Raw genomic sequence first — 24,463 nt, forward strand, 5'->3', positions numbered from 1 at the left:
GCCACCATTACCCTGACTGGAGCCTACCCCCAGGTCCCCAATAGTGCAAGCAGAGACATAGTGCCTAAGTCCATGCCACATCTGCAGAAGGGTATGCTGACCTCCTTCCATCCCCTATGATGGGCACAGCAGAATGTCTGAATCTAGGTGCCCTCAGGCCCAACCAGAGAGCAGAGATGAGCAGAGCAGTGAGCCAGCTTTCTGAAGCAGCTGTCTCCAGTTCAGACCTGTCCCAGGAATGCCACCTGCAAGCTGAGTTCTCTCCAGTACCTATGGCTGAGTCAGGCTGGAGGCCAGGGTCTCTGCCTTATGGGAACTGATTCCTCTGGGACATGATCCTTTATCTTGTATTCTAGACATCAACATGTGTGAACGACCATTGAGAAAGTCCTGTGCAGCCTATGCTGACTGCCGGAGTATGGACGACAGATACTGCATGTGTGGCCCAAGACAGGAGCTCATTTCTGAGACAGCATTCAGGAATGAGAGTGAGAACATGTGTCAAGGTAAGAAAGACTTTGCACCTTCTATCTCCCCATCCATGAGGTTGGGGTCACTAAGCTCACTTTTCCAGGCATCAGAGAGCTGTTCTGGGCACCTATCTGAGTTCTATCCCTCTCCAAACCCCAAGGCTCTGATACCTCCACAAAGTGCCACTCACACAATTTTGGAATATCTTCCCTTCCCACATGGCACTTTATTTTCAGAAAACAAAGGGGTGGCATTCAGAAGACTTCACAAGCTAACAGCACATTATGTTTCAGTGCAATATCCGTCTTCTTCTGCTTCATCAGTGGTGGCCAGGATGAGACCTTTCCTGCCCACCGCCCCCTGCCCCAGAATCCAGTCTCGGTCACACCAGAATGGACCCGGGAACCCTGTCCAAAATTGTAGGAAGGGGGGAGATTCGAGGGTGGGCACACCTTTCCTGGCCAGCGTTCCCCTAGCCAACAACCCCACCTGGAGAAGATGCCTCCTGATGTAGTGAACTGGCTGCTTGGCCTTCTGGCTTTAAATCCCCCGGCAAGCTCTGCCCTGAACATCCCTGATAATTTTAATTTATAGGCCTGTAGGCAACTCAGGTGACTGGGACCTGGAAGATGTTGTATGGGGGTGGGCAGAGTGATGTGGACCACCCTACACACACTCTGAGATTTAGGTGAATGGAAGAGTCTTCCATCTGGACCAGATGGAAAGAGAGGGGACCATTGCAGAGTCCTGACCCTCTTCCAAGGAGGCCAACCCAGGCCCCGGTTAACCCAGACCACTCAGAGACAGAAGATGGAGGTTGAGCCCCATTTGGCAGTGCCCAGAGGTCTATATCGGTGGAAGTCCATGGGCCAAGAAGACAGAAGAATCTGCCACCTCTTGCCCATCAGCACCTGCTCCGTTCTCCAGCCACCTTGCCCTCATCCACCACTGGCCTTGCTCAGATGCAGATTCTCACCACCATCTTTTAGTCCAGATATTCCTTCATGGGGATCAGAAAAGAAAACTTCACTGCCCCAAAGCTGCCTGACTGAATGTCAGCACCACTGTCTACCACAGCCCTGGTGGCCACTGTCCAGGTGACCCTGCCTGTCCAGCTTCACCTTCATTCTCTTGACTCTTGCCCTCAAGCCCCTTAAAGGGCCTGGCTCAGGTGTGGGTTTTGCCCATCTCCATGGAGCTGGAGTCTCAGAGTTAACGTGGATGGGAGCATGCTGTCTGCCAGGACAGCTGGGATTCCAAGAATTACACAGGCAGTGAGAATCCACCCAGGAAATGTCACGACAAAGGCCAATGCTGGGAGCCATGACAGTTCCTGATTGGGTACATAGCATTTCCCCTGCACTTGGTTTCCAGGAAGGCCCATCCTGGACTTGTTCAAATCCTCAGGTTGGGTGGCTGTGATGTCCCCACCCCTCTAGGAGTCACCCAGGAAATCTGAGGGCACCAGGCCTGACAGACTGAGAGGGCTTGGACCAGTTTCATCCACATCTGGACACCAGAACATCTAGCCACACTCTTATCTCATAAGATAATCCATGTGAAATAGAAAAGGCACACATTCACCACGGAAGAGAAAGCAGGCCTTCTCCAAGCAGATTTCTGCTATTGCCAGAGAACAAAGAACCTATATAAGGGCAAGACACATGGATTGGAAGAGTTTCTCCTTCAAGATTTTCTCGCCTCCTTTGGAAGAGGTTTCAATTTCTATGTTGTGTCACTGACATCACTGACATCAACTGTCCATGTATACTCTGTCCCCTTACCTGTAGCACCTGGGGTTCCATGAAGATTATGCTTGTGGTTATCCTTGACTGACTTCTTGAGGAGTCCAGGGAGATGGAGGGGATACAGACTGAGTCTTGGCACAGTGTGCAGTAGAGGAGGCTCATGGATCCTGCTGGAAAGCCATGGGCTGCAGAAGGCAATGACCATGCAGTCATGGGTTGAAACTGGGATTGACTCTCTTCTCTGTGTCATCTGCTTTTCTGTCCCAGGGATCTTGGTGTTGCTGCTGTTGACATTGGGGCCTACACAGAAACTGAAAGGTGAGTCTGCCCAGCCTACCCCACTGGGGACATAAGCTGGGGAGTGAATTCTGGGGTCTGGGCTTTCTCACCAACAAGGAGTAGGGAAGGGAGCTTATTCCACAAGTAAGGCTCACAGATGCTTTCTGGGTATACAAGAAGCTGATTCCTCCTCCCTAAATGTCCAGAGTTTTCTGAGCTCTTTCAGTAACAGCCATCCCTTCCCTACACCCCCCTCCTTGCTCTATCCCTGGACCCTCATCTGGTATCTGGCTCCCTCCATTTCTTGAACCTTCTGACTGTGGTCTTCATCCCCTCAGTCTCTGCCCCCACAGACTGTGCCCAGTGGTGCCCTCCAAAATCCACGTGTGTCAATGCCACTGCCTGTCGCTGCTCCCCAGGATTCATTTCATCGTCTGGGGTGATCTTCACCAGCCTGTCGGAGAGTTGTGATGGTACAGGGCCTTGGGGTGGTGGAGGGGCAAGGAGCCCAGGGGTTGGGAGATGGTGGGGCATTCCCAAGCCCTCAGCCTCACTGAGAAGAGCACCCAGCATTTCATCAAGGAAAAGAGAGAGGTGACAGGGCAGGAGGGAGTACAAGGGAAGTGGACAATCTGGTTTTCATGATAAGTAGGTAGAGTGTTGAGAGCTTACACAGCAGAGCTGAGCTACGTGGGTTCAAAGTCCAGCTCACTGCCGATTACATCTGACATGTAGGAAATTATTTCTCCTCTCTATGCTCCAGTTTGCTTGTCGATAAATTGGGGATTTAAAATACACATGTGTGAAGAACAGGTAAAGACTGGTACAGAGCACACTGTCAAACACAAGCTATTATCATGGTCACTGCTGTTATTACTGTGATTATACTCATAACACAAGGAAAGGGGAGAGTCATGGAAGCAGCAGGAGGAAGCAACCTGGTAGCTCAGGGTCTCCTTCTAGCACAAGCTCACTGGGAACTCCTTCCCCTTCACGGTCATGGTTTCCCACCTCACTCCTCACAGCAGCCTCATGAAGCAGGCAGAGCTAACACGGTTGGTTTTTTGGGTAGTTTTTGTGTGTGTGTGTGTTTGTTTTTGTTTTTGTTTTATTATGTTACATTAGTCACCATACAGTATATCATTAGTTTTTGATGTCGTGTTCCATGAGCTGGCACAGTTTTTATTTCCCACCTACTTTCCTCTGTTCTGAGTTCTGTTTTGTTTGTTTCTTTTTAGATTCCACATATAAGTGAAATCATTTGTCCTTCTCTCTCTGGCATATCTCACTCAGCATAATGCCCTCAAGATCCATCTGTGTTGTTGCAAATGGCCAGATTGCCTTCCCTTTTATGGCTGAATGATAGTCCCCTGTGCATCTACACCACTTTCCATCATCCACGCAGGCATTGATAGAAACATGTTGTTTCCCTACCTTGCCTGTCATAAATGCTGCAATGAACTTGCCTGTTATAAATGCTGCGATACAGGTATCTTTCCAAGTTAGTGTTTTTGTTTCCTTCAAATAAATACCCAGGAGTGGAATTATTGGATCATACAGTAGTTCTGTTCTTAATTTTTTTGAGCAATCTCCAGATTTTTTCCCACAGTGGTTGCACTAATTTGCATTCCCTCCAATAGGGAGCAAGGTTCTCTTGTGCCTACATCCTCACCAATACTTGCAATTCCTTATCTTTTTTTATAATAGCCATTCCAACAGGTGTGAGATGATACCACCTTATGGTTTGGATTCACATTTCCATAATGATGAGTGATGTTGGGTACTTTTTCATGTACCTGTTGGCCATTTGGATGTCTTCTGTGGAAAATGTCTATTCAGATCTCTACCCATTTTTTAAATTGGATTGTTTAGGTTTTTTCTATTGTGTTGAATGAGTCCTTTATATTTTTTTGGATGTTAAGCACTTTTCAGATATATGATTTGTGAATATTTTCTCCTAAATTATAGATTGCCTTTTCATTTTATTGATAATTTCCTTTGCTTTACAAAAGCTTTCTGATTTGGCATATTTTCTCTTCTTTATCTTTGTTTTCTGGAGTCAAATCCAAAAAATCTGTGTTGAGACTGATTTCAAAGACTTTATCCCCTGTGTTTTTTTTTTCTATGAATTTAATGGATTTTTTAAATGATCATTTTTTTAAATGATGATAATTGGGATCAAAAAGATTGGTTTAGGGACGCCTGGGTGGCTCAGTTGGTTAAGCAGCTGCCTTCGACTCAGGTCATGATCCCAGCGTCCTGGGATCAAGTCCCACATCGGGCTCCTTGCTTGGCAGCGAGCCTGCTTCTCCCTCTGCCTCTGCCTGTGCTTGCGCTCTCTCTCTCTCTCCCTCTCTCTCTCTGACAAATAAATAAATAAAATCTTTAAAAAAGAGAGAGAGAGATTGGTTTATCCAAATCAAAATTATTAAGATTGTAGAGCCTAGATCAACATCTAAAACAGAAGAGTTTTTATTCTTCAACAATGCAAGATTAAAAAAGAAATTTACATGACTTAAGTATGGCTAACATGGTATATTATATGTTATGGGCATTTCACCACAATAAGAAAATTAGTGGAGAAAAGGGGAAATAAACAATTTTCATACCAAGAAATATTCTTCATCTACTCAAAATCATCTTAGATGCATATTTATTGATAATAAAGGACAATGTTCCTAGTATGTTTGAAAAGCTGAGGAAAAAAAATATCCTCAATCTTCAAGTAGTCGATATATAGTGGACTTGCAGGTGGATTTTCTTTGTTCTCATTTTTCATATTTTCTAAGATCCATGTGTCATTTAGTACTTGGGGGAAAGATGCTATCAGATTTTTTAAAAGAGATATTGTGACTATTAGCGAGCTTTGGTGCATTTGCATGTGTGTCTTATGGAGACTTATGGCTGAGTGAGTATGACAAGGAGATCCTACCACTAATGTAACTGGATCTCAGCTCCTTTCTTGAAGCATGTCTGTCTGGTTGAGGAGTTTCCTGTCCTCATGCCTTCCACACCTTGCACCTCCTTCTCAGTCAACCCCCACTCAACTCCACCCCAACCTACAACACTGAAGATAGTTCTCTTGCCATTGTCACCATCTGAGAAGAGAGGAGGGCAGTCCCATTGCCCAGGTGGGGGTGAACACGAATGCATCAGGTGTGTGTCTTCCAACATCCTGTCATGTCCTGGTGCTGACACCCACAGCCTGGTCTGGGGTCTTAGAAGGAATGTCCACAGATGCAGAGAAGAAACTTTGAATGTTTTGGAATGTATAGGACCAAATATTTTGTGCCTGCATTTTGGTTCATTCTTGTGTCCATGGTTCTTATAAAACTGTTGCTATTTTTAGCTGACAGTGTCCAGCCCTAGCTCCCTGAGCTATTCAAAGAGGACCTGGCTAACAGACATCTTTCCAGTCGTTTAAAAAATAGGGAGAGATAAGATGCCAGAAGACATCACCAATGACTCAGCTGTGAGGAACTTTGTGCAGCTTCATTTCACATTCCTAGTGTCTCTGACAAGAGGGGACCTCCTTCAGAAGCAGAGATAGTATAACTCCCACAGAAATATCCTTGGGGATCATAAAAGTACCTGACATTGGGAGCCTGAGGCAGTGGGTGATGAGGACTCTGGGGGGATCTTGGGCCACCGTGAGTAATGGGAGGTGGAAGCTGCCAATGGGCAGTGGCCAGACCACTTGGCTTTACCCTCAGGTAGGAAAGAGTGTTACTCTGCACAGACTCTAGCAGTGACTCCCTTCACTGACTCAGCATTGAAAGTGGCCTTCAGTGCCACTGTCACACTAACTGGAGCCCACCCTCAGATCCCCAATAGTGTAAGCAGAGACTCAGTGCCTCAGTCCACCCCACAACACCTACAGAAGGGTATGCCAACCTCCTTCCAGCCCCCATGATGGCACAGCAGAGTATCTGAATCTAGGTGTCCTCAGGCCCAGCCAGAGAGCAAAGATGAGTGGAGCAGTGAGCAGGCTTTCTGCAGTAGCTGTCTCCAGCTCAGACCTGCCCCAGGAATGCCACCTGCAAGCTGAGTTCTATCCAGTACACATGGCTGAGTCAGGCTGGAGGCCAGGGTCTCTGCCCTATGGAAACTCATCTTTGGGAGGTGACCCTTTGCCCTATTGTTTTCCAGACATCAATGAGTGTGGTCCCTCCTCGACAGTGTCCTGTGGAAAATTCGCAGACTGCTGGAACACAGTGGGGAGCTACTACTGCACATGCAGTCCAGGTTACAAGCTTGCTTCTGGGGCAAGAACATTCAGTAATGAGAGTGAGAACACATGTCAAGGTAAGAATTCACTTGTGTCTTCCATCTCCTCCTCCATGAGGTTTGGAGTCACTCAGTGCACTTTCTCCAGGCACCAGAGAACCATCCTCAGCACCTACCCAGACATCTGTACCTCTTTGAACCTCAAGGCTCAGAACTCTCTGTAGAAGGTCACTTATGGAAGTTCAAAGAATCCCCCTTGCTCCTTGGCATTTTACTTTTGTGACATTAAAAAAAAAAAAGGATGGCACTCAAGATATTTCAGGAGCTCACAACACAGTTTCTAGTGGAAAATCCCTCCACTTCACCATCATCAGTGACTGCGAGGATGAGACCTTTCCCACCAGAGCCCACTTGGGCTTGGCCATACCAGGAAAACTCTCAGATCTTTTGGGCCATGTTGGACCCAGGGACCCCATCCAGAAACACTACAAGGGGAAGATGGGAAGGCCAGCCCTGTTTCCTGGGTCTGTGCTCTCCCTGGCCAACAATTTCAGCATCCTGAACCCCCTTCAGCTGCTCAGCCTCTGTCTGTCTCCCTGTACAAGGCTGACCCTGACTCTCCCAAATAATTTCAGTTCACAATCCTGAGAGAAGACCAGATGACCAGGACCCAGAAGGATGTTGTGTGGAGTCTAAGCAGAATAACACGGAGGCACCCCCATACACACGTGGAGAATTGGGTGATAAGAAGGGGCTCCCGTCTAGACCAAATAGCAGTGGGAGACATCGGGGACAAGCAGGTGAACAGTTGCCCTGGGGGAATTAAAACAAAAGCTGTCACTGGAAGCCAGACAGCATCCTGGTTGGGAAATGTGGTATATTCCCTGCATGTGGTTCCCGAAAAGACCCAGTCTGGTCTTTGGCCAAATGCTTAGGCTGGGACACAGATTGCCATGATGTCCCCACCCTGGCCGAAAGCTGCCCAGGGGATCTGAGAGCACTGGAGCTGAAGACAGGGAGAATTCAGGCCAATTCCATCCATATTTGGGCAGCTGAGCATCTGGGTACCACATTCACCCATAGCACACCTCGGTGTAAATAAGAAAAGGCACCCACTCACCAGGAAGGAGTCAGCGGGGACTTCCTGATGCTTCTATGCCCAAACTAGGGTCCCTGAATAACCAAATGACCACCTGGGAAAGTACCTGGTCTGACATGACCCCAGGCCCCTTCCCCTAACACAAACACACACACACAGATGCTTTCACACCTAATGAACTGCTATTGTCCCCTGCAGGCATCTTTTTCCCCACCTGGACCCCACCCCATGGAATCAAGAGCCGGGTGAGTGACCTCAGCAGGGACTAGGAGACAGGAAATCCTTCCTCAAAGCCCCCCACCCCTCCTGGCTGCCATTTTCCCCAAGATTCCACACCCACATTGAGGCTCTCTGACTTCCTCATCTTCCCTCTCCCCAGAGACTCTCCCACTTCTTTAAAAGATTCGAAGATCTGGGCAGAAATTTCATACCAGCCTTTGTCCAGGACACCATCCAGGTAAGGTCAGAATCCAGGGGAGACAAGTTGGAGGCATCTCATGAAGGCTCAGGAGAGCCTTGGTGTGGAAAGAGGCACCCCCAACACGAGGTGGCCTCCCTGAGGCACTGCTTCTCCCGGGGTGGGTGGGAAGAGCAGATATCCAGGTATTTGTACTCACTGTTAGACACCCACCTGCACCTACTAACAACCTTTCACCTTACTTTTCTGGAAATTGGATTTATGTCATCCTTGGCATTCATGAACAGGATTGACCATGAGTGGTTGGATTCCAGGGACAATCCCAGGAAATCCCAAACAGTGTCACCTTTTCCCCCAAACAGATAGTCTCTAGGACCTTTACTTTGAGGTTCAGTGGACAGCCTCTTCATGCAGTCTGTCTGGCCCATGATGCACTACTTCTGTGTCTGCTTTCCCCCAGGATGTCATACAGGGGGTGGATGAGCTGCTGCAGACCCCTGAGGACCTGGAGGCCCTGCCCCGCTCAAAGCAACACTGTGTGGCCACAAACCTGCTCGCTGGCCTGGAGAATGTCCTGAGAAACCTAAGCCAGGCCCTGCCCAATGGGACATTGACCTTCAATGCATCTTCAGGCACAGGTAAGTACTGGGGTCTGCGCCAGGCTCTGCTCTGCCTGTTCTCCCACATTTGTTCCCCAGCCTCAATGGAGTGTGTGACCATGCTTGTATCTCAGTATTATTCTCATAAACAAATTAAAATAAGTGGTTAAGAAGAAGTGAATAAATTATGCTAAGTAAAATAAGTCAGAGAAGGACAAATTCCGGGTGATCTCACTTATATGTGGAATCTGAAAAAAATAAATAAATAAAACACAAACACGAGCTCATAGGTACAGACTGGTGGTTGCCATAGATGGGGGTTAGAGGGATGCTTGTGAGGTGTGTGGGGTAGGTCAGTAGGCCAAATGGGTTAAGGGGGTCAAAAGATATAAAATAAATGAGTGATGGTATGTAAGGTACCATGTGACTATAGTAAATAATACTATGTTACATATTTCAAAGTTGCTACAAGAGTAAATCTTGATCAAAAAGTTGAAAATAGGAAACAACGTGTGTTGGAGAGGATGTGGAGAAAGGGGAACCCTCTTACACTGTTGATGGGAATGCAAGTTGGTGCAGCCACTTTGGAAAACAGTGTGGAGATTCCTCAAGAAATTGAAAATAGAGCTTCCCTATGACCCTGAAATTGCACTACTGGGTATTTACCCCAAAGATACAGATGGAGTGAAAAGAAGGGCCATCTGTACCCCAATGTTTATAGCAGCAATGGCCACGGTCGCCAAACTGTGGAAAGAACCAAGATGCCCTTCAATGGACGAATGGATAAGGAAGATGTGGTCCATATACACTATGGAGTATTATGCCTCCATCAGAAAGGACGAATACCCAACTTTTGTAGCAACATGGACAGGACTGGAAGAGATTATGCTGAGTGAAATAAGTCAAACAGAGAAAGTCAAGTATCATATGGTTTCACTTATTGGTGGAGCATAACAAATAATATAGGGACAAGGGTAGATGGAGAGGAGAAGGGAGTTGAGGGAAATTGGAAGGGGAGGTGAACCATGAGAGACTATAGACACTGAAAAACAACCTGAGGGTTTTGAAGGGGCAGGGAGTGGGAGGTTGGGGGAACCAGGTGGTGGGTATTGGGGAGGACACATATTGCATGGAGAACTGGGTTGGTGCAAAAACAATGAATACTGTTATGCTGAAAAGAAATTTTTTAAAAAAGTTGAAAATAGAGCTACCCTATGACCCAGCAATCACACTACTGGGTATTTACCCTAAAGGTACAAATGTAGTGATCCAAACGGGCACATGCACCCAAACGTTTATAGCAGCAATGTCCACAATAGTTAAACTATGAAAGAGCCTAGATGTCCATCAACAGATGAATGGATAAAGAAGATGTGGTATATATCTATGATGGAATACTATGCAGCCATGAAAATAAATGAAATCTTGCCATTTGAAACGATGTGAAAGGAACTAGAGGGTATTATGCTGAGTGAAATAAGTCAATCACATAAAGGCAATTATCATATAATCTCTGTGATATGAGGAATTTGAGAGGAAGAGTGGGGGTGGTGGGGGGTAGGGAAGGAAAAATGTCAACAAGATGGGATCAGGAAGGAGGCAAACCATAAGAGACTCTTAATCTCACAAAACAAACTGAGGGTTGCTGGGGGGTGGGGGCATATGGATAGGGTGGCTTGGTTATGGACATTAGGGAGGGTATGTACTATGGTGAGTGCTGTGAAATGTCTAAGCCTGATGAATCACAGACCTGTACCCCTGGGGCAAATAATATATTATATGTTAATAAAAAAAATTTAAATCTTGGAAGTTCTTATCTCAGGAAAAATAATTTATAACTGCTTGTGGTGCCAGAAATTAGCTAGGCTTCCTGTGGTGATCATTTTGCAATATAAATAAATAATAAATCATTATGTTGTAAACATGAAACTAATGTCAATTAAAAAGAAATGAATATCTATGCTCAAATAATCAACAAAGCAGGAAAAAATATCCAGTGGGGAAAAGACAGTCTCTTCAATAAATGGTGCTGAGAAAATTGGACACCTATGTATAGAAGAATGAAACTTGACCATTCTCTTACACCATTCACAAAGTTATACTCAAAATGAATGAAAGACCTCAACATGAGGCAGGAATCTATCAAAATCCCAGAGGAGAACATAGGCAGTAACCCCTTTGACATCAGCCACAGCAACTTCTTTCATGATGTCTCTAAAGGCAAAGGAAACAAAAACAAAAATGAACTTTTGGGACTTCATCAAGATCAAAAGCGTCTGCACAGCAAAGGAAACAGTCAACAAAACAAAGAGGCAACCCACGGAATGGGAGAAGATATTCACAAATGACACTACAGACAAAGGTCTGATATTCAAGATCTATAAAGAACTCCTCCAACTCAACACACACAAAACAGATAATCACATCAAAAAATGGGCAGAAGACATGAACAGACACTTCTCCAAAGAAGACATACAAATGGCCAATAGACACATGAAAAAATCTTCATCATCATTAGCCATCAGGGAGATTCAAATCAAAACCTCATTGGGATACCACCTTACCCCAGTTAGAATGGCCAAAATTATCAGGACAGGAAACAACAAGTGTTAGACAGAATGTGGAGAGGGGGGAACCCTCTTGCACTATTGGTGGGAATGCAAGTTGGTGCGCCACTTTGGAAAACAGTGTGGAGGAGATTCCTAAGAAATTAAAAATAGAGCTTCCCTATGACCCTGCAATTGCACTACTGGGTATTTACCCCAAATACAGATGTAGTGAAAAGAACATCTGTACCCCAGTGTTCATAGCAGCAGTGGCCACAGTTGCCAAATTGTGGAAAGAACCAAGATGCCCTTCAACGGACAAATGGATAAAGAAGATCTGGTCCATATATACAATGGAATATTATGCCTCCATCAGAAAGGATGAATACCCAACTTTTGTATCAAACATCGGGACTGGAGATTATACTTAGTGTAATAAGTCAAGCAGAGAGAGTCAATTATCATATGGCTTCACTTAACTTGTGGAGCATAAGGAATAGCATGGAGGACATTGGGAGAATGAAAGGAAAAGTGAATTGGAGGAAATCCGAGGGGGAGATGAAACATGAGAGACTATGGACTCTGAGAAACATACTGAGGGTTTTGGAAGGGAGGGGTTGAGGGGTTGGGTGACCCTTGTGGTAGGTATTAAGGAGGGCACATATTGCATGGAGCACTGGGTGTGCTGCATAAACAATGAATCTTGGAACACTGAAAAAATTAAAAATAAGAAAAGAAATGAATAAAACTATAAATAATATACATGTTAATAAAAAGTAAATTATGAACAAAGGAATTGATGATAAAGAATTTAAGATAAAATAGAAATGGCTTCCCAAGAAAACAATTTGTTTAACTTGGAATAATATGAATTTAATATTATCTGATGTTTAAGTGTTTTATTTGTTTTATTTCAGGTAAAATTCATGTACCATAAAATTCACCATTTTAAGCAAAGCATACTATGCAGTGGTATTTATTTTTCTAAGATTGATTGATTTTATAAAGAGAGAGAGTAAGAGCAGAGGGGAGGGGCTGAGGAAGAGGGAGAGAGTTTGCTTGAGCAAACTCCCGCTGAGCACAAGCCCAAGGCAGGGCTCGATCCCATGACCCTGAGATCATGACCTGAACAAAACCAAGAGTCCCATGCTCATCCCACTGAGCCATGCAGGTGCCCCCATTCAGTGACATTTAGTATATTCACGGAGTTGCAATCATTGCCTCTATTTCTAAAATATTTTCATCACCCTTGAAGTAAATATTGTACCCCTGCTCAGGAATCATTCCTCATTCCTCCCCTCCCCCAGCCTCCAGACACCACTGGTTTGTTTTCTGTCTCTATGGTTGTGCCTATTCTGGACATTTCATATAGAAAGACTCATTCACTGTGTTGCTTAATAGTGTGTCTTCTTCCACCTAGCATAATGTTTTCAAGTCTTATCCATGTTGTAGCATCTGTAGGTGTTCCATTATTTTTATGGCTGTATAATATCCCATTGCATATGAAGCATTGCATATGCAGCACTTTTTGTTCCACCCTTCATCCACTGATGGACATTTAGCTTATTGCCACCTTCTGATTATTGAGAATAGTCCTACTATGAATATTGGTTCACATGTTTTTGTTTTTGTTTTTATTTAATTTTTATTTATTTATTTATTTTTTCTAATTGCAGGATGGTATTTTATTTTTTTCAAGGCATTAGCATTCCCACTTAATGGAACAATGCATTTGAAGATGCAGGCCTGCACATTGCTCTTTTTTTTTTTTTTTGATGGGATAACTGGGTGATGGGCATTAGAGAGGGCACTTGATGTAATGAGAACTGGGTATTACACACAACTGATGAATCACTAAATTCTACTGCTGAAATTGACACACTATATGTTAATTAATTGAATTTTAATTTAAAAATAAAATAAAATAAATTCTAAAATTTTTTTTAATTTTTATTTATTTTTTTAATTTCTTTTCAGTGTACTGGAATTCATTGTTTATGTATCACACCCAGCGTTCCATGCAATACGTGCCTTCCATAATACCTACCACCAGGCTCACCCAACCTCCCATCCCAGACCCCCTCAAAACCCTCAGATTGTTTTTCAGAATCCAGTCTCTCATGGTTTGTCTCCCCCTCCAATTTCCCCCAACTCCCTTCTCCTCTCCATCTCCCCATGTTCTCTGTGTTATTTCTTATCCTCCCTAAATAAGCAAAACCATAAGATAATTGACTCTCTGCTTGACTTATTTCACTCAGCATAATCTCTTCCAGTCCTGTCCATGTTGCTACAAAAGTTGGGTATTCGTCCTTTCTGATGGAGGCATAATACTCCATAGTGTATACGGACCACATCTTCCTGATCCATTTGTCTGTTGAAGAGTATCTTGGTTCTTTCCACAGTTTGGCGACTGTGGCCATTGCTGCTATGAACATTGGCATACAAATGGCCCTTCTTTTCACTCCATCTGTATCTTTGGGGTAAATACCCAGTTAAAAAAATTTTAATGTAGGTCTTTGACCCGTTTTGAACTAATTTTTGTGTGTTGTGTGAGGTTGGTTTCCAGCTTCCTTTTTCTGTGTGTGGATAGCCAGATGTGTCAGGACCATTTGTTACAGAGACTTTTCTTTTTTCGCTGAAGGGTCTTGGCACCAGTTATTGGAAATTATTTAACCATAGATGTATGGGTTTGTTTCTGGACTTTAAACTCTATTTTACTGATCTGTATGCCTATCCTTATGCCAATGCCCTCCTGTTCTGATTATTGTAGGTTGGTAGTCAGTTTTGAAATTAGGAGATTAAGTACTCCAATTTTTTTTCATCTTCAAGATAGTATTTGGGTATTTGCAATGCCCTGTGAATTTTAGGTTGAGCTTCTCCATTTCCACAAAAAAAATTAAATATCTAAAATTGGTTTGGAATCCTGATAGGGATTGCACTGATTCTGTAAATCTCTGTGGGGACCATTGCCATCATAACAATATTGAGTCTCCCATCCATGAACACAGTTTACAGTTTTCTATGTACAAGTCTTGAGCCTCCTTGAATAAAATTATTCCATATATTTTGTTGACTCTTTTGGCATCTATGTTCAAAAAAGATTGGTCTATAGTTGTTGTTTTATTCTTGTGATATCTTTATCTAGTTTTGTTTACAGGGTAATGGTGGCCTCATAGAATTATTTAGGTAGTATTTATTCCTATATTATTTTACTTTATTTTATTTTACTTTAAGGAGGAGTTTACAAAGGATTAGTCTTTTAAATGGACCGTATCATCCTTAAATGGAATTCTGCAACAAAACCATCTGACATGAGCTTTTTGTTCGAGGAAGGTTTTTTGTTTTTTGGGTTTTTTTGGTTTTTTGTTTTTTGTTTTTTGTTTTTTGTTTTGTACCACATAATTTTATTTATTTATTTATTTATTTATTTATTTATTTAATAGAATAAGGATTTTTTTTTACTTTCATTTTTTTATTCTTTTTTAATTTTTTATTTATTTTCAGCATAACAGTATTCATTGTTTTTGCACCACACCCAGTGCTCCATGCAATCTGTGCCCTCCCTAATACTCACCACCTGGTTCCCCCAACCTCCAACCCCCGCCCCTTGAAAACCCTCAGGTTGTTTTTCAGAGTCCATAGTCTCTCATGGTTCACCTCCCCTTCCAATTTCCCTCAACTCCCTTCTCCTCTCCATCTACCCTTGTCCTCCATATTATTTGTTATGCTCCACAAATAAGTGAAACCATATGATACTTGACTCTCTCTGCTTGACTTATTTCACTCAGCATAATCTCTTCCAGTCGAGGAAGGTTTTGATAAACAACTCAATGTCTCTACCTACTGTCTGTCCTGATTTTCTGTTTCTTCTAAAGTCAGTTTTACTAATCATGTACTATATGTTGGCTAATTAAACTTAATTTTTAAAAAGTCAGTTTTAGTAGTTTTGTGACTGTTTAGGAATTTTCTCATTTCTTCTAGGTTATCTAACCTACTGTTGAATAATTGCTGATAATATTCTCTTATAACTCTTGATAAATTCAAATTTTACACATATATAAAATTATTATGTATACCAAATATGTGCTATATTGTTATTATGTGTCTCAAATAATACTATTATTAATATATAATATATGAGATCTAGAACATTCATATGTTATATTATATGCATATATTATGTGTGCATTCTATAAATTATGTAATATTCAACATTATATTTTATACTATATATGACCTATGTATGTATTTATATTATATATAAAGTATTTATATTATAGATATAGGTAATATATGAAATATTTTTATACATACATCATATATACACACATAGAATGGTATTATATCAACCACTACTGTCACAAATACTAATCTAACTCCCTTACACAACTCTGGAATCTCATAGACCTGTCCCTGAAGGTGCGGGAGCAAGGAGATAAAACTGTCATCTTGAGTCAAAATCAGGTGAAGATGATGCTGAACTGGGATGTGGTACATGAATCTGAGGACTCAGGTAATGGCTGAAATGGGAGGAAGATGCCCAAGGATGTGACACACAGGAAACTGAAAATTAAAGGGAAATGGGGGTATAGCGGAGCCACAAAGAGTCCATCTGAGGAGGAAGGGGCCCTATTGGCACCCCAAGGTCTCAACATTGGCCTCACCCTGCAGGTCCTTCTGTGGTGGGCCTCGTCTCCACTCCAGGGATGGGCAAGTTGCTGGCAGAGGCCCCCCTGGTCCTGGAACCTGAGAAACAGGCAGTTCTGCATGGGGCACACAAGGGCGTGTTGCCAGAAGTCTCCTCGGTCCTGCTCTCAGATGTCATCTCTGCCTTTATGAGCAACAAGGACACCCAGAACCTCAGCTCCCCCATCACCTTCATCTTCTCTCACCATGTGAGTGTTGGTGAGATAGGCTGTGGGTGAGCCTAGGTCCTGGGCACAGCCTTGATGCTTAGCTCAGTCTTGAGGTTTCAGGAGGTTGCCCCATGGATGCATCGTTCCTCAGGAAAACCCTTTGCAAGCCAGCTTTGGATAAGCATTTCTGAACACCAGAACCACCAGTTCCTACCTACATTCTCTTCCTGCAGTCAGTGACCCCTGGGCCAATGCAAAAGGTGTTCTGCGTCTTCTGGGAGCACAGTCTGGATGGATATGGTCATTGGTCCACCACAGGATGCAGGATGGTGACCACTGAAGACACCAGCACCACCTGCCAGTGCACCCACCTCAGCAGCTTTGCGGTCCTCATGGCCCACTATGATGTGCAGGTGAGAGCCCTGGAAGGGGCTGCATTCCATGTCTATTGCCCTGTAACATGTTTCCTCATATGTAGGGGCTTTAAATAAACAGAAATTTATATCTGTGGTTTCTTTGGGGCATCTTGAGCATGGCGGGGCTGAGTTGTCTGTTCTGAGTCTTACAAGCCTGAAATTGACCAGAGCTGCATTGTCCTCTGTGGCTCAGGGTCCTCCTGGGAGCTCCCTGGTTGCTGGCAGGATTCAGTTCTTTGCAGTCATGGGGCTGGGGTTCCACTTTCTGGGTAGCTGTGAGCAGGGGACCTTGCTCAGCTCCTCGGGGCTGCATGCATTCCTTCTCCGGCAGCCCTCACACAGCGTCTCAGCATTTCTATTCAGAGATGAGCAGGAGGAGCTCCCTTACCACAAATGCTCTCAAACTTCAACTCATTTTTCTCCAAGAGCCCAGAGCTTTTAAGAGCTAGCTTGATTAGACAAGGCCCACCCACAATAAACTCCCTCTCAGAGACATAGGATCTTAATTCCATCAGCATAATCCCTTCACAGCAGCATCTAAAATGGCATGTAACTGAAAATCCAGAAGGAAGTGTGTGTACACCTATTATTGACAAATTAGACTCCTGCTTATCACAGGGGTCTTCAGGACAGGAAGTCTGTAGAAAGTGGCTCTCAGGAGCTGTAGAAAGGAAGATTTGGTGATAGCAGAGGCAAAGGGGCCAAGAAAGCCAGTGAGTACATGTGAGTTAGGAACTATGCTTGTCTGCTCCCTTAGCCAGGTGAGTTACTTCCTCTGGATCACCACATCAAAGACTTCCTTACCTGATGTGTAAAGTAAAATAAACCCTTGTGAGTTCCTAGGTTCTGTCTTTTTTTTTAAGATTTTATTTATTTGACAGACAGAGATCACAAGTAGGCAGAGAGGCAGGCTGAGAGAGAGAGGGAAGCAGGCTCCCTGCTGAGCAGAGAACACAATGTGGGGCTCCATCCCAGGACCCTGGGATCATGACCTGAGTGGAAGGCAGAGGCTTTAACCCACTGAGCCACCCAGGTGCTCCCCTGGGTTCTGCCTTAAGTAAAGACTCTTATTCCTCAATTCTTCCAAGGTCTGAGTTAATCAATTCAGATTTCCATAAAATTCTAGCATTCTAAACCTGTAGGAATTTATCCAATAACATAGCAAATTTACCTACCTCCTTCTTTCCTGATTTGGCTACAGCAAAAATTAAAATTAAATTTAAAAATTTTAGATGGAAGATTTAGGGAAATGTGACTGTGATGTCCTTTTTGCTTCTCTTTGCTGGATCCCAGGAGAAGGATCCCGCACTGGCTGTGATCACGTACCTGGGGCTGGGCCTCTCTCTGCTCTGCCTCCTCCTGGCAGCCCTCACCTTCCTGCTGTGCAAAACCATCCAGAACACCAGCACCTCGCTCCACCTGCAGCTCTCAATCTGCCTCCTCCTGGCCCACCTGCTCTTCCTCATGGCCATTGACCGGACTGAGATCAAGGTACTGACACTGTCACAGAGGAGCTCCTGCTGCCCCAGCGGTGCCCAGTTCATGGAACCATGCTGCACTGACACCTTAATGAAATGACATTGGGTTCTGGGGAGGTTAGAGGGTAAGTAGCCTATTTCACACTGACTAATTGACTAGAAGACAAACCCTCTTCCGACAACTTGACCATATACATGAAAGTTCCTTCATGGCAAAGTATGGGACAGGTCCTGGGGTCATCTTCCTCCTCGATGATCCTTCCGGTGACACCATTCTCCTCCCCCAGGTGCTGTGCGCCATCGTCGCAGGTGCCCTACACTATCTCTACCTGGCCTCCTTCACCTGGATGCTGCTGGAGGGTCTGAATCTCTTCCTCACTGCACGTAACTTGACGGTGGTCAACTACTCCAGTGTGAGTAGTATCGTGAAGAAGTTCATGTTCCCTGTGGGCTATGGAGTCCCAGCTATAATTGTGGCCATTTCTGCTGCATCTAGGCCTCACCTGTACGGAACACCCACCCGGTAAACACAAATTCCCACGTCCTCATCTTCTCCAGCATGACCATGGCCATCATAGAATCAATAGCTATTTAATTCCACCAGAACGTGATAGACAGAGAAGTCAGTGACCACTCTAAGGAAACCTACCTGGTGGAAGATTATGTTCATTGAATTGCTCTTTTTTTTTTCTTTTTTTTTTTTTTTTTTTAGTTTGGGAGTAGAATCTTTTTTTTTTTTTAATTTATTTTCAGTGTTCCAGAGTTCATTGTTTATGCACCACACGTAGTGCTCCATACAATGTGTGCTCTCCATAATACCCACCACCAGGCTCATTCTTAAGCTATTAAGATATAATTGTTTTAAATGTTAATTGTAAAATGTGTTAATAATTATCTATTTAAGTAATATCATGCATTATGTTATTAACTATACACTAATATAAAATAGTTCATAATTATCTATTTAAATAATATCATGCATTATGTTATTAACTATACACTAATATAATATTAATGATATTTAATAATTACAAATGGATCTAGTTTAGATAAATGAGGTGACTTTTTAATCTTTCAGATATAATTATTTTAAATATTAAGTGTATATTACATAAATAACAAAATTATATTAATGACTATAGTCTGTAATATAAATAGCATCTAATGTATTAGTAAATACATATTAATACAGTATTCATTGCATTAACTGAGGGGACAGTTTTAAACCTAGAAAGCAAAACTGAAATGACGAGATGGCACTGATTTGTGTAAACTCCTTTTCTATCCTAATTTTAAAGGAAACAGAGGGTCATTTGGATGACAAAATACCTGTAACAACAGCCAAGATTTTGAAATCACTTCTGATATACAGTCACTGTTCTAAATATTTTTCATGTGTCAGCTCAAATCATCCCCCCAACAACCTGTGCAGTAGAAACTGGTATTGGGCCATGTGATGAGTAACTGAGGCACAAGGAGATTAACTAACATGGCCGAGGTCACACAGCTGGTTGGTGGCAGAACTGGGGCCACATTCAGTCTGGCACTCACACTATGTGCCTATCCTGATGACACTGTGAGCTCAGCTGCATCAGCGAGCCCTGGCCATCTGGCCTCCCTAGAGAGTTAAGCATAAAGGTCAACAAACTTTTTCCATAAATGGCCAGATAATCAATATTTCCAGCTTTGTGGGTCCTATGGTCTCCGCAGCAATTACTCAGCTCTGTCCTCAGAGCATAAACAAGGCCATAGACAGTCTGGGAGGGATGAGTGTGTGTTCCAGTAAAACCCACTTTCAAGAGGAGGCAGCAGCTGCCTGCTTTGCCAACACCTACCTTCGAAGCTTCCCTTTGATGTTTACTGCTGGGTCCATCTGACCCTTTCCCCATCTTCACACCTCCCATCTCACTGGGGATAAAGTCCAGCTCTGTCCTTGCTCTCAGTGTGGCCTTGAGATGCCTCATCTGTGAGTGTGTGAGTACCTGTGTCCTCGTGAGTATAAGTTATGTAACACACATAAGCCTTAAGGTTAGAGCAGGCTCACTGTTTTGTCTAATTTGGGTTTTTTCCACTCACTTCTTGCATGGTCCAAAATTTTCACCTGTCTATACCCACTCATCACTCATATTTCACCTTAAATACAATTCACTTCTTTCAAAGAAACACTTCCTGACTATCTGGATCTCCTAGACCCCAGACTAAGTTATGGATCCAGCTACATATCCTCATAGCTCTTCATACTTGATCATAAAATTAATTACCTTGATTTTGTCTACTAATTGTTGACTCTCCCACCTCGCTGATGTCTCCCTGAGGACTGAGACCCCTCCACCCTAATCCCAGCCAGTCTTCAGAGCCAAGCACAGATCCTGACACAGAGGAGACACTCAACACTTATCAAAAAAAAACCCATAAATTAATTTATAGATCAACACTGCTATTTTCTTTTTTTTATTAAATTTTTTATTTATTTTCAGCGTAACAGTATTCATTGTTTTTTCACCACACCCAGTGCTCCATGCAATCTGTGCCCTCCCTAATACCCACCACCTGGTTCCCCCACCCTCCCACCCCCTGCCCCTTCAAAACCCTCAGGTTGTTTCTCAGAGTCCACAGTCTCATGGTTCACCTCCCCTTCCAATTTCCCTCAACTCCCTTCTCCTCTCCATCTACATATTTTCTTTTTAAAAATTATATTTATTTCTGCTAGTATGTCTGGGTGCCAAGACATAAGAAAGCTTTTTGAAAGGAACTTATCTTTTTTTAAAGACCACTTTATTAAGGTGTGACTAACATGTAAAACACTGTATGTAATTAATGTACACAACCTGTTAAGATTGGGGCTAATACTCATGAAACTATTGCCACCATCAAAGGCATATACAAAGTTGTAGTTCTGCAAAATAAACAAGTTTAGGAGATGTATATTACATAGTGGTTTTCCCTAACAGTAGTTAAGTATTGTGTACTTAAAATTGACTAGGAGGGTATGTTAAATGTTTACACACACACAAAAAGCAATAATAATGATGATGATGAAAAAGGCAGGAGGAAATATTGGGGGTGATATGTTTATTTATAAATCTTTTATCCAGGAAAGCCAATATTTTCTTGAATCTCTTCCCATCTTTCTCTTAGATGCTGGCTCCACACAGACAAAGGATTCATATGGACCTTCCTTGGCCCCGTCTGCACCATCTTCTCTGTGAGTAATGAATGACATCAGAGCAGCCAACCTGCCCAGCTGAGGGTCATTCAAAGACCAGTTGTATCAGGAGGGTGACAAGCAGGGTGAGCAATCATTCCAGTTGGCCCAGGACGGATGAGGGGCTCCCAGGAGGTGGGAATTCCCACTGTAAAACCAGGAATCAGGTGTTTCCTGAGATGTAGCACTTTCAGTGCTAAAATTTGGAATTCCCTTGCAACCTGAATTGAAGTGGTCACTGAAGTTACAGGACACATATGGGCCTGATTTAGGGGGTGTTTGGTCTGCTTCTCTAGGACTGTTATGAAACACAAAATCTTCTTCCCTGCCACATTAGCAGCTGGGTGAGCTAGGACGAAGGTTTTTCAAATGTGGAGTGTAGTTAAAATGCCTGTGGGTTTTCTGCAGATTAATTTGGCTTTCTTTCTGATGACCTTCTGGATTGTGAAAAACAAGCTCTCCTCACTCAACAGCGATGTGTCCACCCTCCAGAATACAAGGTGAGGATGGGTCACAGGGGCACACCATGCCCCAGACAGAACATTGTCCTCACGCCTCCAAGGATCGGGTGTCCCTTCACAGGACAGAAGGGGACAGAAAGAGAGAAGGGCAGCAATCCTCCTTGGCAGGCAGCTCAGATTCTGTGGTTTGCTGCTGACACCCATACCAAAAACATTCCATCTGTGCATACCCTCAACAACAAACTACTTCAGCTGCAGAGAGAAATGACTTTGTTCTGACAAGCAGAGATTTCTATCAGGGATCTATGAAAAAGATCCTGTGAACATTCATATCTTTATAACACACTCAGGAAATCACATAACAGTTTTCAGAACCAGCACACCCCACCATGCTCACACCGTCATGCATGCTCTCCCCTCTGCTTTCCCCCTTCTCTTGCACCTGGTGAACTTGGTTTCATCATCCACATATCACATCCTCTAAGAGTTTGGGAATGTCCTTTGCTTTCCTCAACTTTACACAGAATCAATGGCCTCTATTCTGGGCAAAGCATATCCTGGCTCAGTTCATGGAGAGGGTGAGGACAGGAACAGCCCTGGATGGAAAGAAGTCCTCACCTTGCAAATGTTATAAGTGATCATTTTTTCTTGTCTTTCCACCAGATTTTAAGGTCTCTGAGAACAGAAATCTTGTGCTTTGTTGTTTTGAATGCCCTAGCCCCAGCCTAGAGCCAGGTGCATAGAATATTCTCAGTAATGTCAGTTGAACAAAGTTAGGGATCTTCATGAATCAACATGATCTTTTTGAGACTCACATTCTTGAGTGTCAACATTATCCTCAGCCCTAGTCAAATGCCATTCTGGACCCAAATAGCGTTTCTCTTTAGGGAATCATTGACAACAAAGGTCAAAGTTGATCACAACTCAGTCAGAAGCATCATGGAGTGGACGTGAAACCAGCCCTGGTTGTGTTGTTCTGGATACATCCTGACCTCCTTCCTCCTCCTACCCAGGATGCTGACATTTAAAGCCACAGCTCAGCTGCTCATCTTGGGCTGCACGTGGTGTCTGGGCATCCTGCAGGTGGGTCCAGCTGCCCGTGTCATGGCTTACCTCTTCACTATCATCAATGGCCTGCAGGGTGTCTTCATCTTCCTGGTGTACTGCATCCTGAGCCAGCAGGTACTACTGCCCATTCCCACCCAGGACCCTTCCTATGCTCACTCCCCTCAGTGAGCTGACCCAAGCATGTTTTGTCTCTACAGGTCCGAGAACAATATAAGAAATGGTTCAGAGGTGTCGGTAAAACCAAAGCTGAGTCTGAGAAGTACACTCTCTCAAGTGGGACCATGTCTGATGACTGCAAACACAATGTGGTAAGATTATCCAGTGTTCCCAGAGCACTTCACTAACCAGTCCTCTTGAGAAGCTCATGCCTACTTCACTGATAACCTGGGTATACAGCAGGTGATGCTCTATGATGACTTACACTTGGTTTTCACCTAAACTCATTTGAAGACACTTCCCTATCTTCTATGCTCACGTTGACCCTTGCACATGACTGTCCTCTTTCCCCACAATGTAGAGCATCACTTAGTGTGTCATGGGTGCATCCCCTTTTTAACTGTACTTAGGAGCAAGATACAAAGTACCTATAAGCAGAGAAGAATGTTGTGATCAACCAAGTAATCAGGAATAAAGATCTGTACCACTGGTGCACACGCTGCACATAGTCACTGCACATCTTTTATCCCTCACCATTCCACACCATCCCTGTAAATGAAAAACAATAAATATGTGTAAATATAGTCAAAAAAGTCAAGTGAAATAAATATTACGATGGATTGGAGACTTTTCTTCAAAGTCTGCTTTCATTCCTAGTATTTCCAAATACACAAACCCTGCAAAACCTCACTAGAGAATCACAGAAGGCAGAGGAGAGATTCTGGCAATGTGAATTGTACCAAGAATTTGTATGTTCAGATTTACAAAACCTTTTCTCTTCTTAGACTTCTTCCAATAATATTCTGTAGTTTTCTGTGCACATCATGCACCTTCTAACACAAAATCATGTTTATACCTTCCTTCTTAGGAGAATTATAATGAACAGCTAAGCCTGATGGACTTGTCTCTTAGAAAATGAAGAAAATGCTGGCTGCCATCCTTTGGGCAGAGTATAAAAGATGCTTTTTCATGTTTATCACAAATAACTCTTCTTGGCACCACTTGTGAGAGAAAGAAAGCAGTAAACATTTGATATTCAGTTGCTGGAGACTTTTGGTTTTCTTGTGCATATGGCATGCTCATCTCACTCCCAGTATAATCAGGAGCTATGACCCAATACCCCAGTAGAAACCTCTTCTACGAAAATTCTTCCTCAGGTTAATGATATATAACAAGGAAAAATAGCCTCAAAGGACTTTCCTGAAATGGCATAAGAGGGGAAACTAATATTCACATACCTGCATGTAGAATAAACAACTAACACCAGTTGCTCAAGACTTTCCTGGTTTTAGTACTGGAAATATTATATCCCAGGAAACACTTTGGTTACAGGCAAAGTAGATCGGTTGGTCCCCATACATACATACATGCCTCAACTTCTTCACTCTCCATTTCTAAAGACTTACTAATTTATTCATTCCAAAAATATGTGCTGG

The 24,463-nt window shown here is 43.3% G+C and overlaps 1 protein-coding gene across 1 annotated transcript; it reads left to right on the forward strand.

Annotated features, from left to right (window-relative positions):
* Positions 1–362: 362 nt before the first annotated feature.
* Positions 363–24,074, forward strand: LOC308343075 (adhesion G protein-coupled receptor E2-like). The gene is made up of 18 exons (XM_080803948.1): positions 363–506; positions 2,487–2,537; positions 2,837–2,971; positions 6,648–6,803; positions 7,361–7,525; positions 8,023–8,069; positions 8,204–8,281; positions 8,703–8,880; positions 15,793–15,900; positions 16,059–16,282; positions 16,477–16,656; positions 17,953–18,150; positions 18,425–18,660; positions 21,276–21,342; positions 21,751–21,842; positions 22,817–22,985; positions 23,069–23,179; positions 23,896–24,074. Exons 1-18 carry the CDS (start codon positions 365–367, stop codon positions 23,944–23,946), a joined length of 2,388 nt encoding a protein of 795 aa, XP_080660074.1. The 5' UTR covers positions 363–364; the 3' UTR covers positions 23,947–24,074.
* Positions 24,075–24,463: the final 389 nt, after the last annotated feature.

The sequence above is a fragment of the Martes martes genome (assembly GCF_963455335.1).
Source record: "Martes martes genome assembly, chromosome: 1".
Taxonomy (NCBI): domain Eukaryota; kingdom Metazoa; phylum Chordata; class Mammalia; order Carnivora; family Mustelidae; genus Martes; species Martes martes.

Bases quoted from the DNA above. Each gene is read 5' to 3' on its own strand.
- LOC308343075 (XM_080803948.1), top strand. From the start codon at position 365: ATGTGTGAACGACCATTGAGAAAGTCCTGTGCAGCCTATGCTGACTGC. The intron at 8,881-15,792 runs GTAAGTACTGGG...GGAATCTCATAG, and splicing joins CAATGCATCTTCAGGCACAG to ACCTGTCCCTGAAGGTGCGG. The intron at 15,901-16,058 runs GTAATGGCTGAA...CTCACCCTGCAG, and splicing joins ACATGAATCTGAGGACTCAG to GTCCTTCTGTGGTGGGCCTC.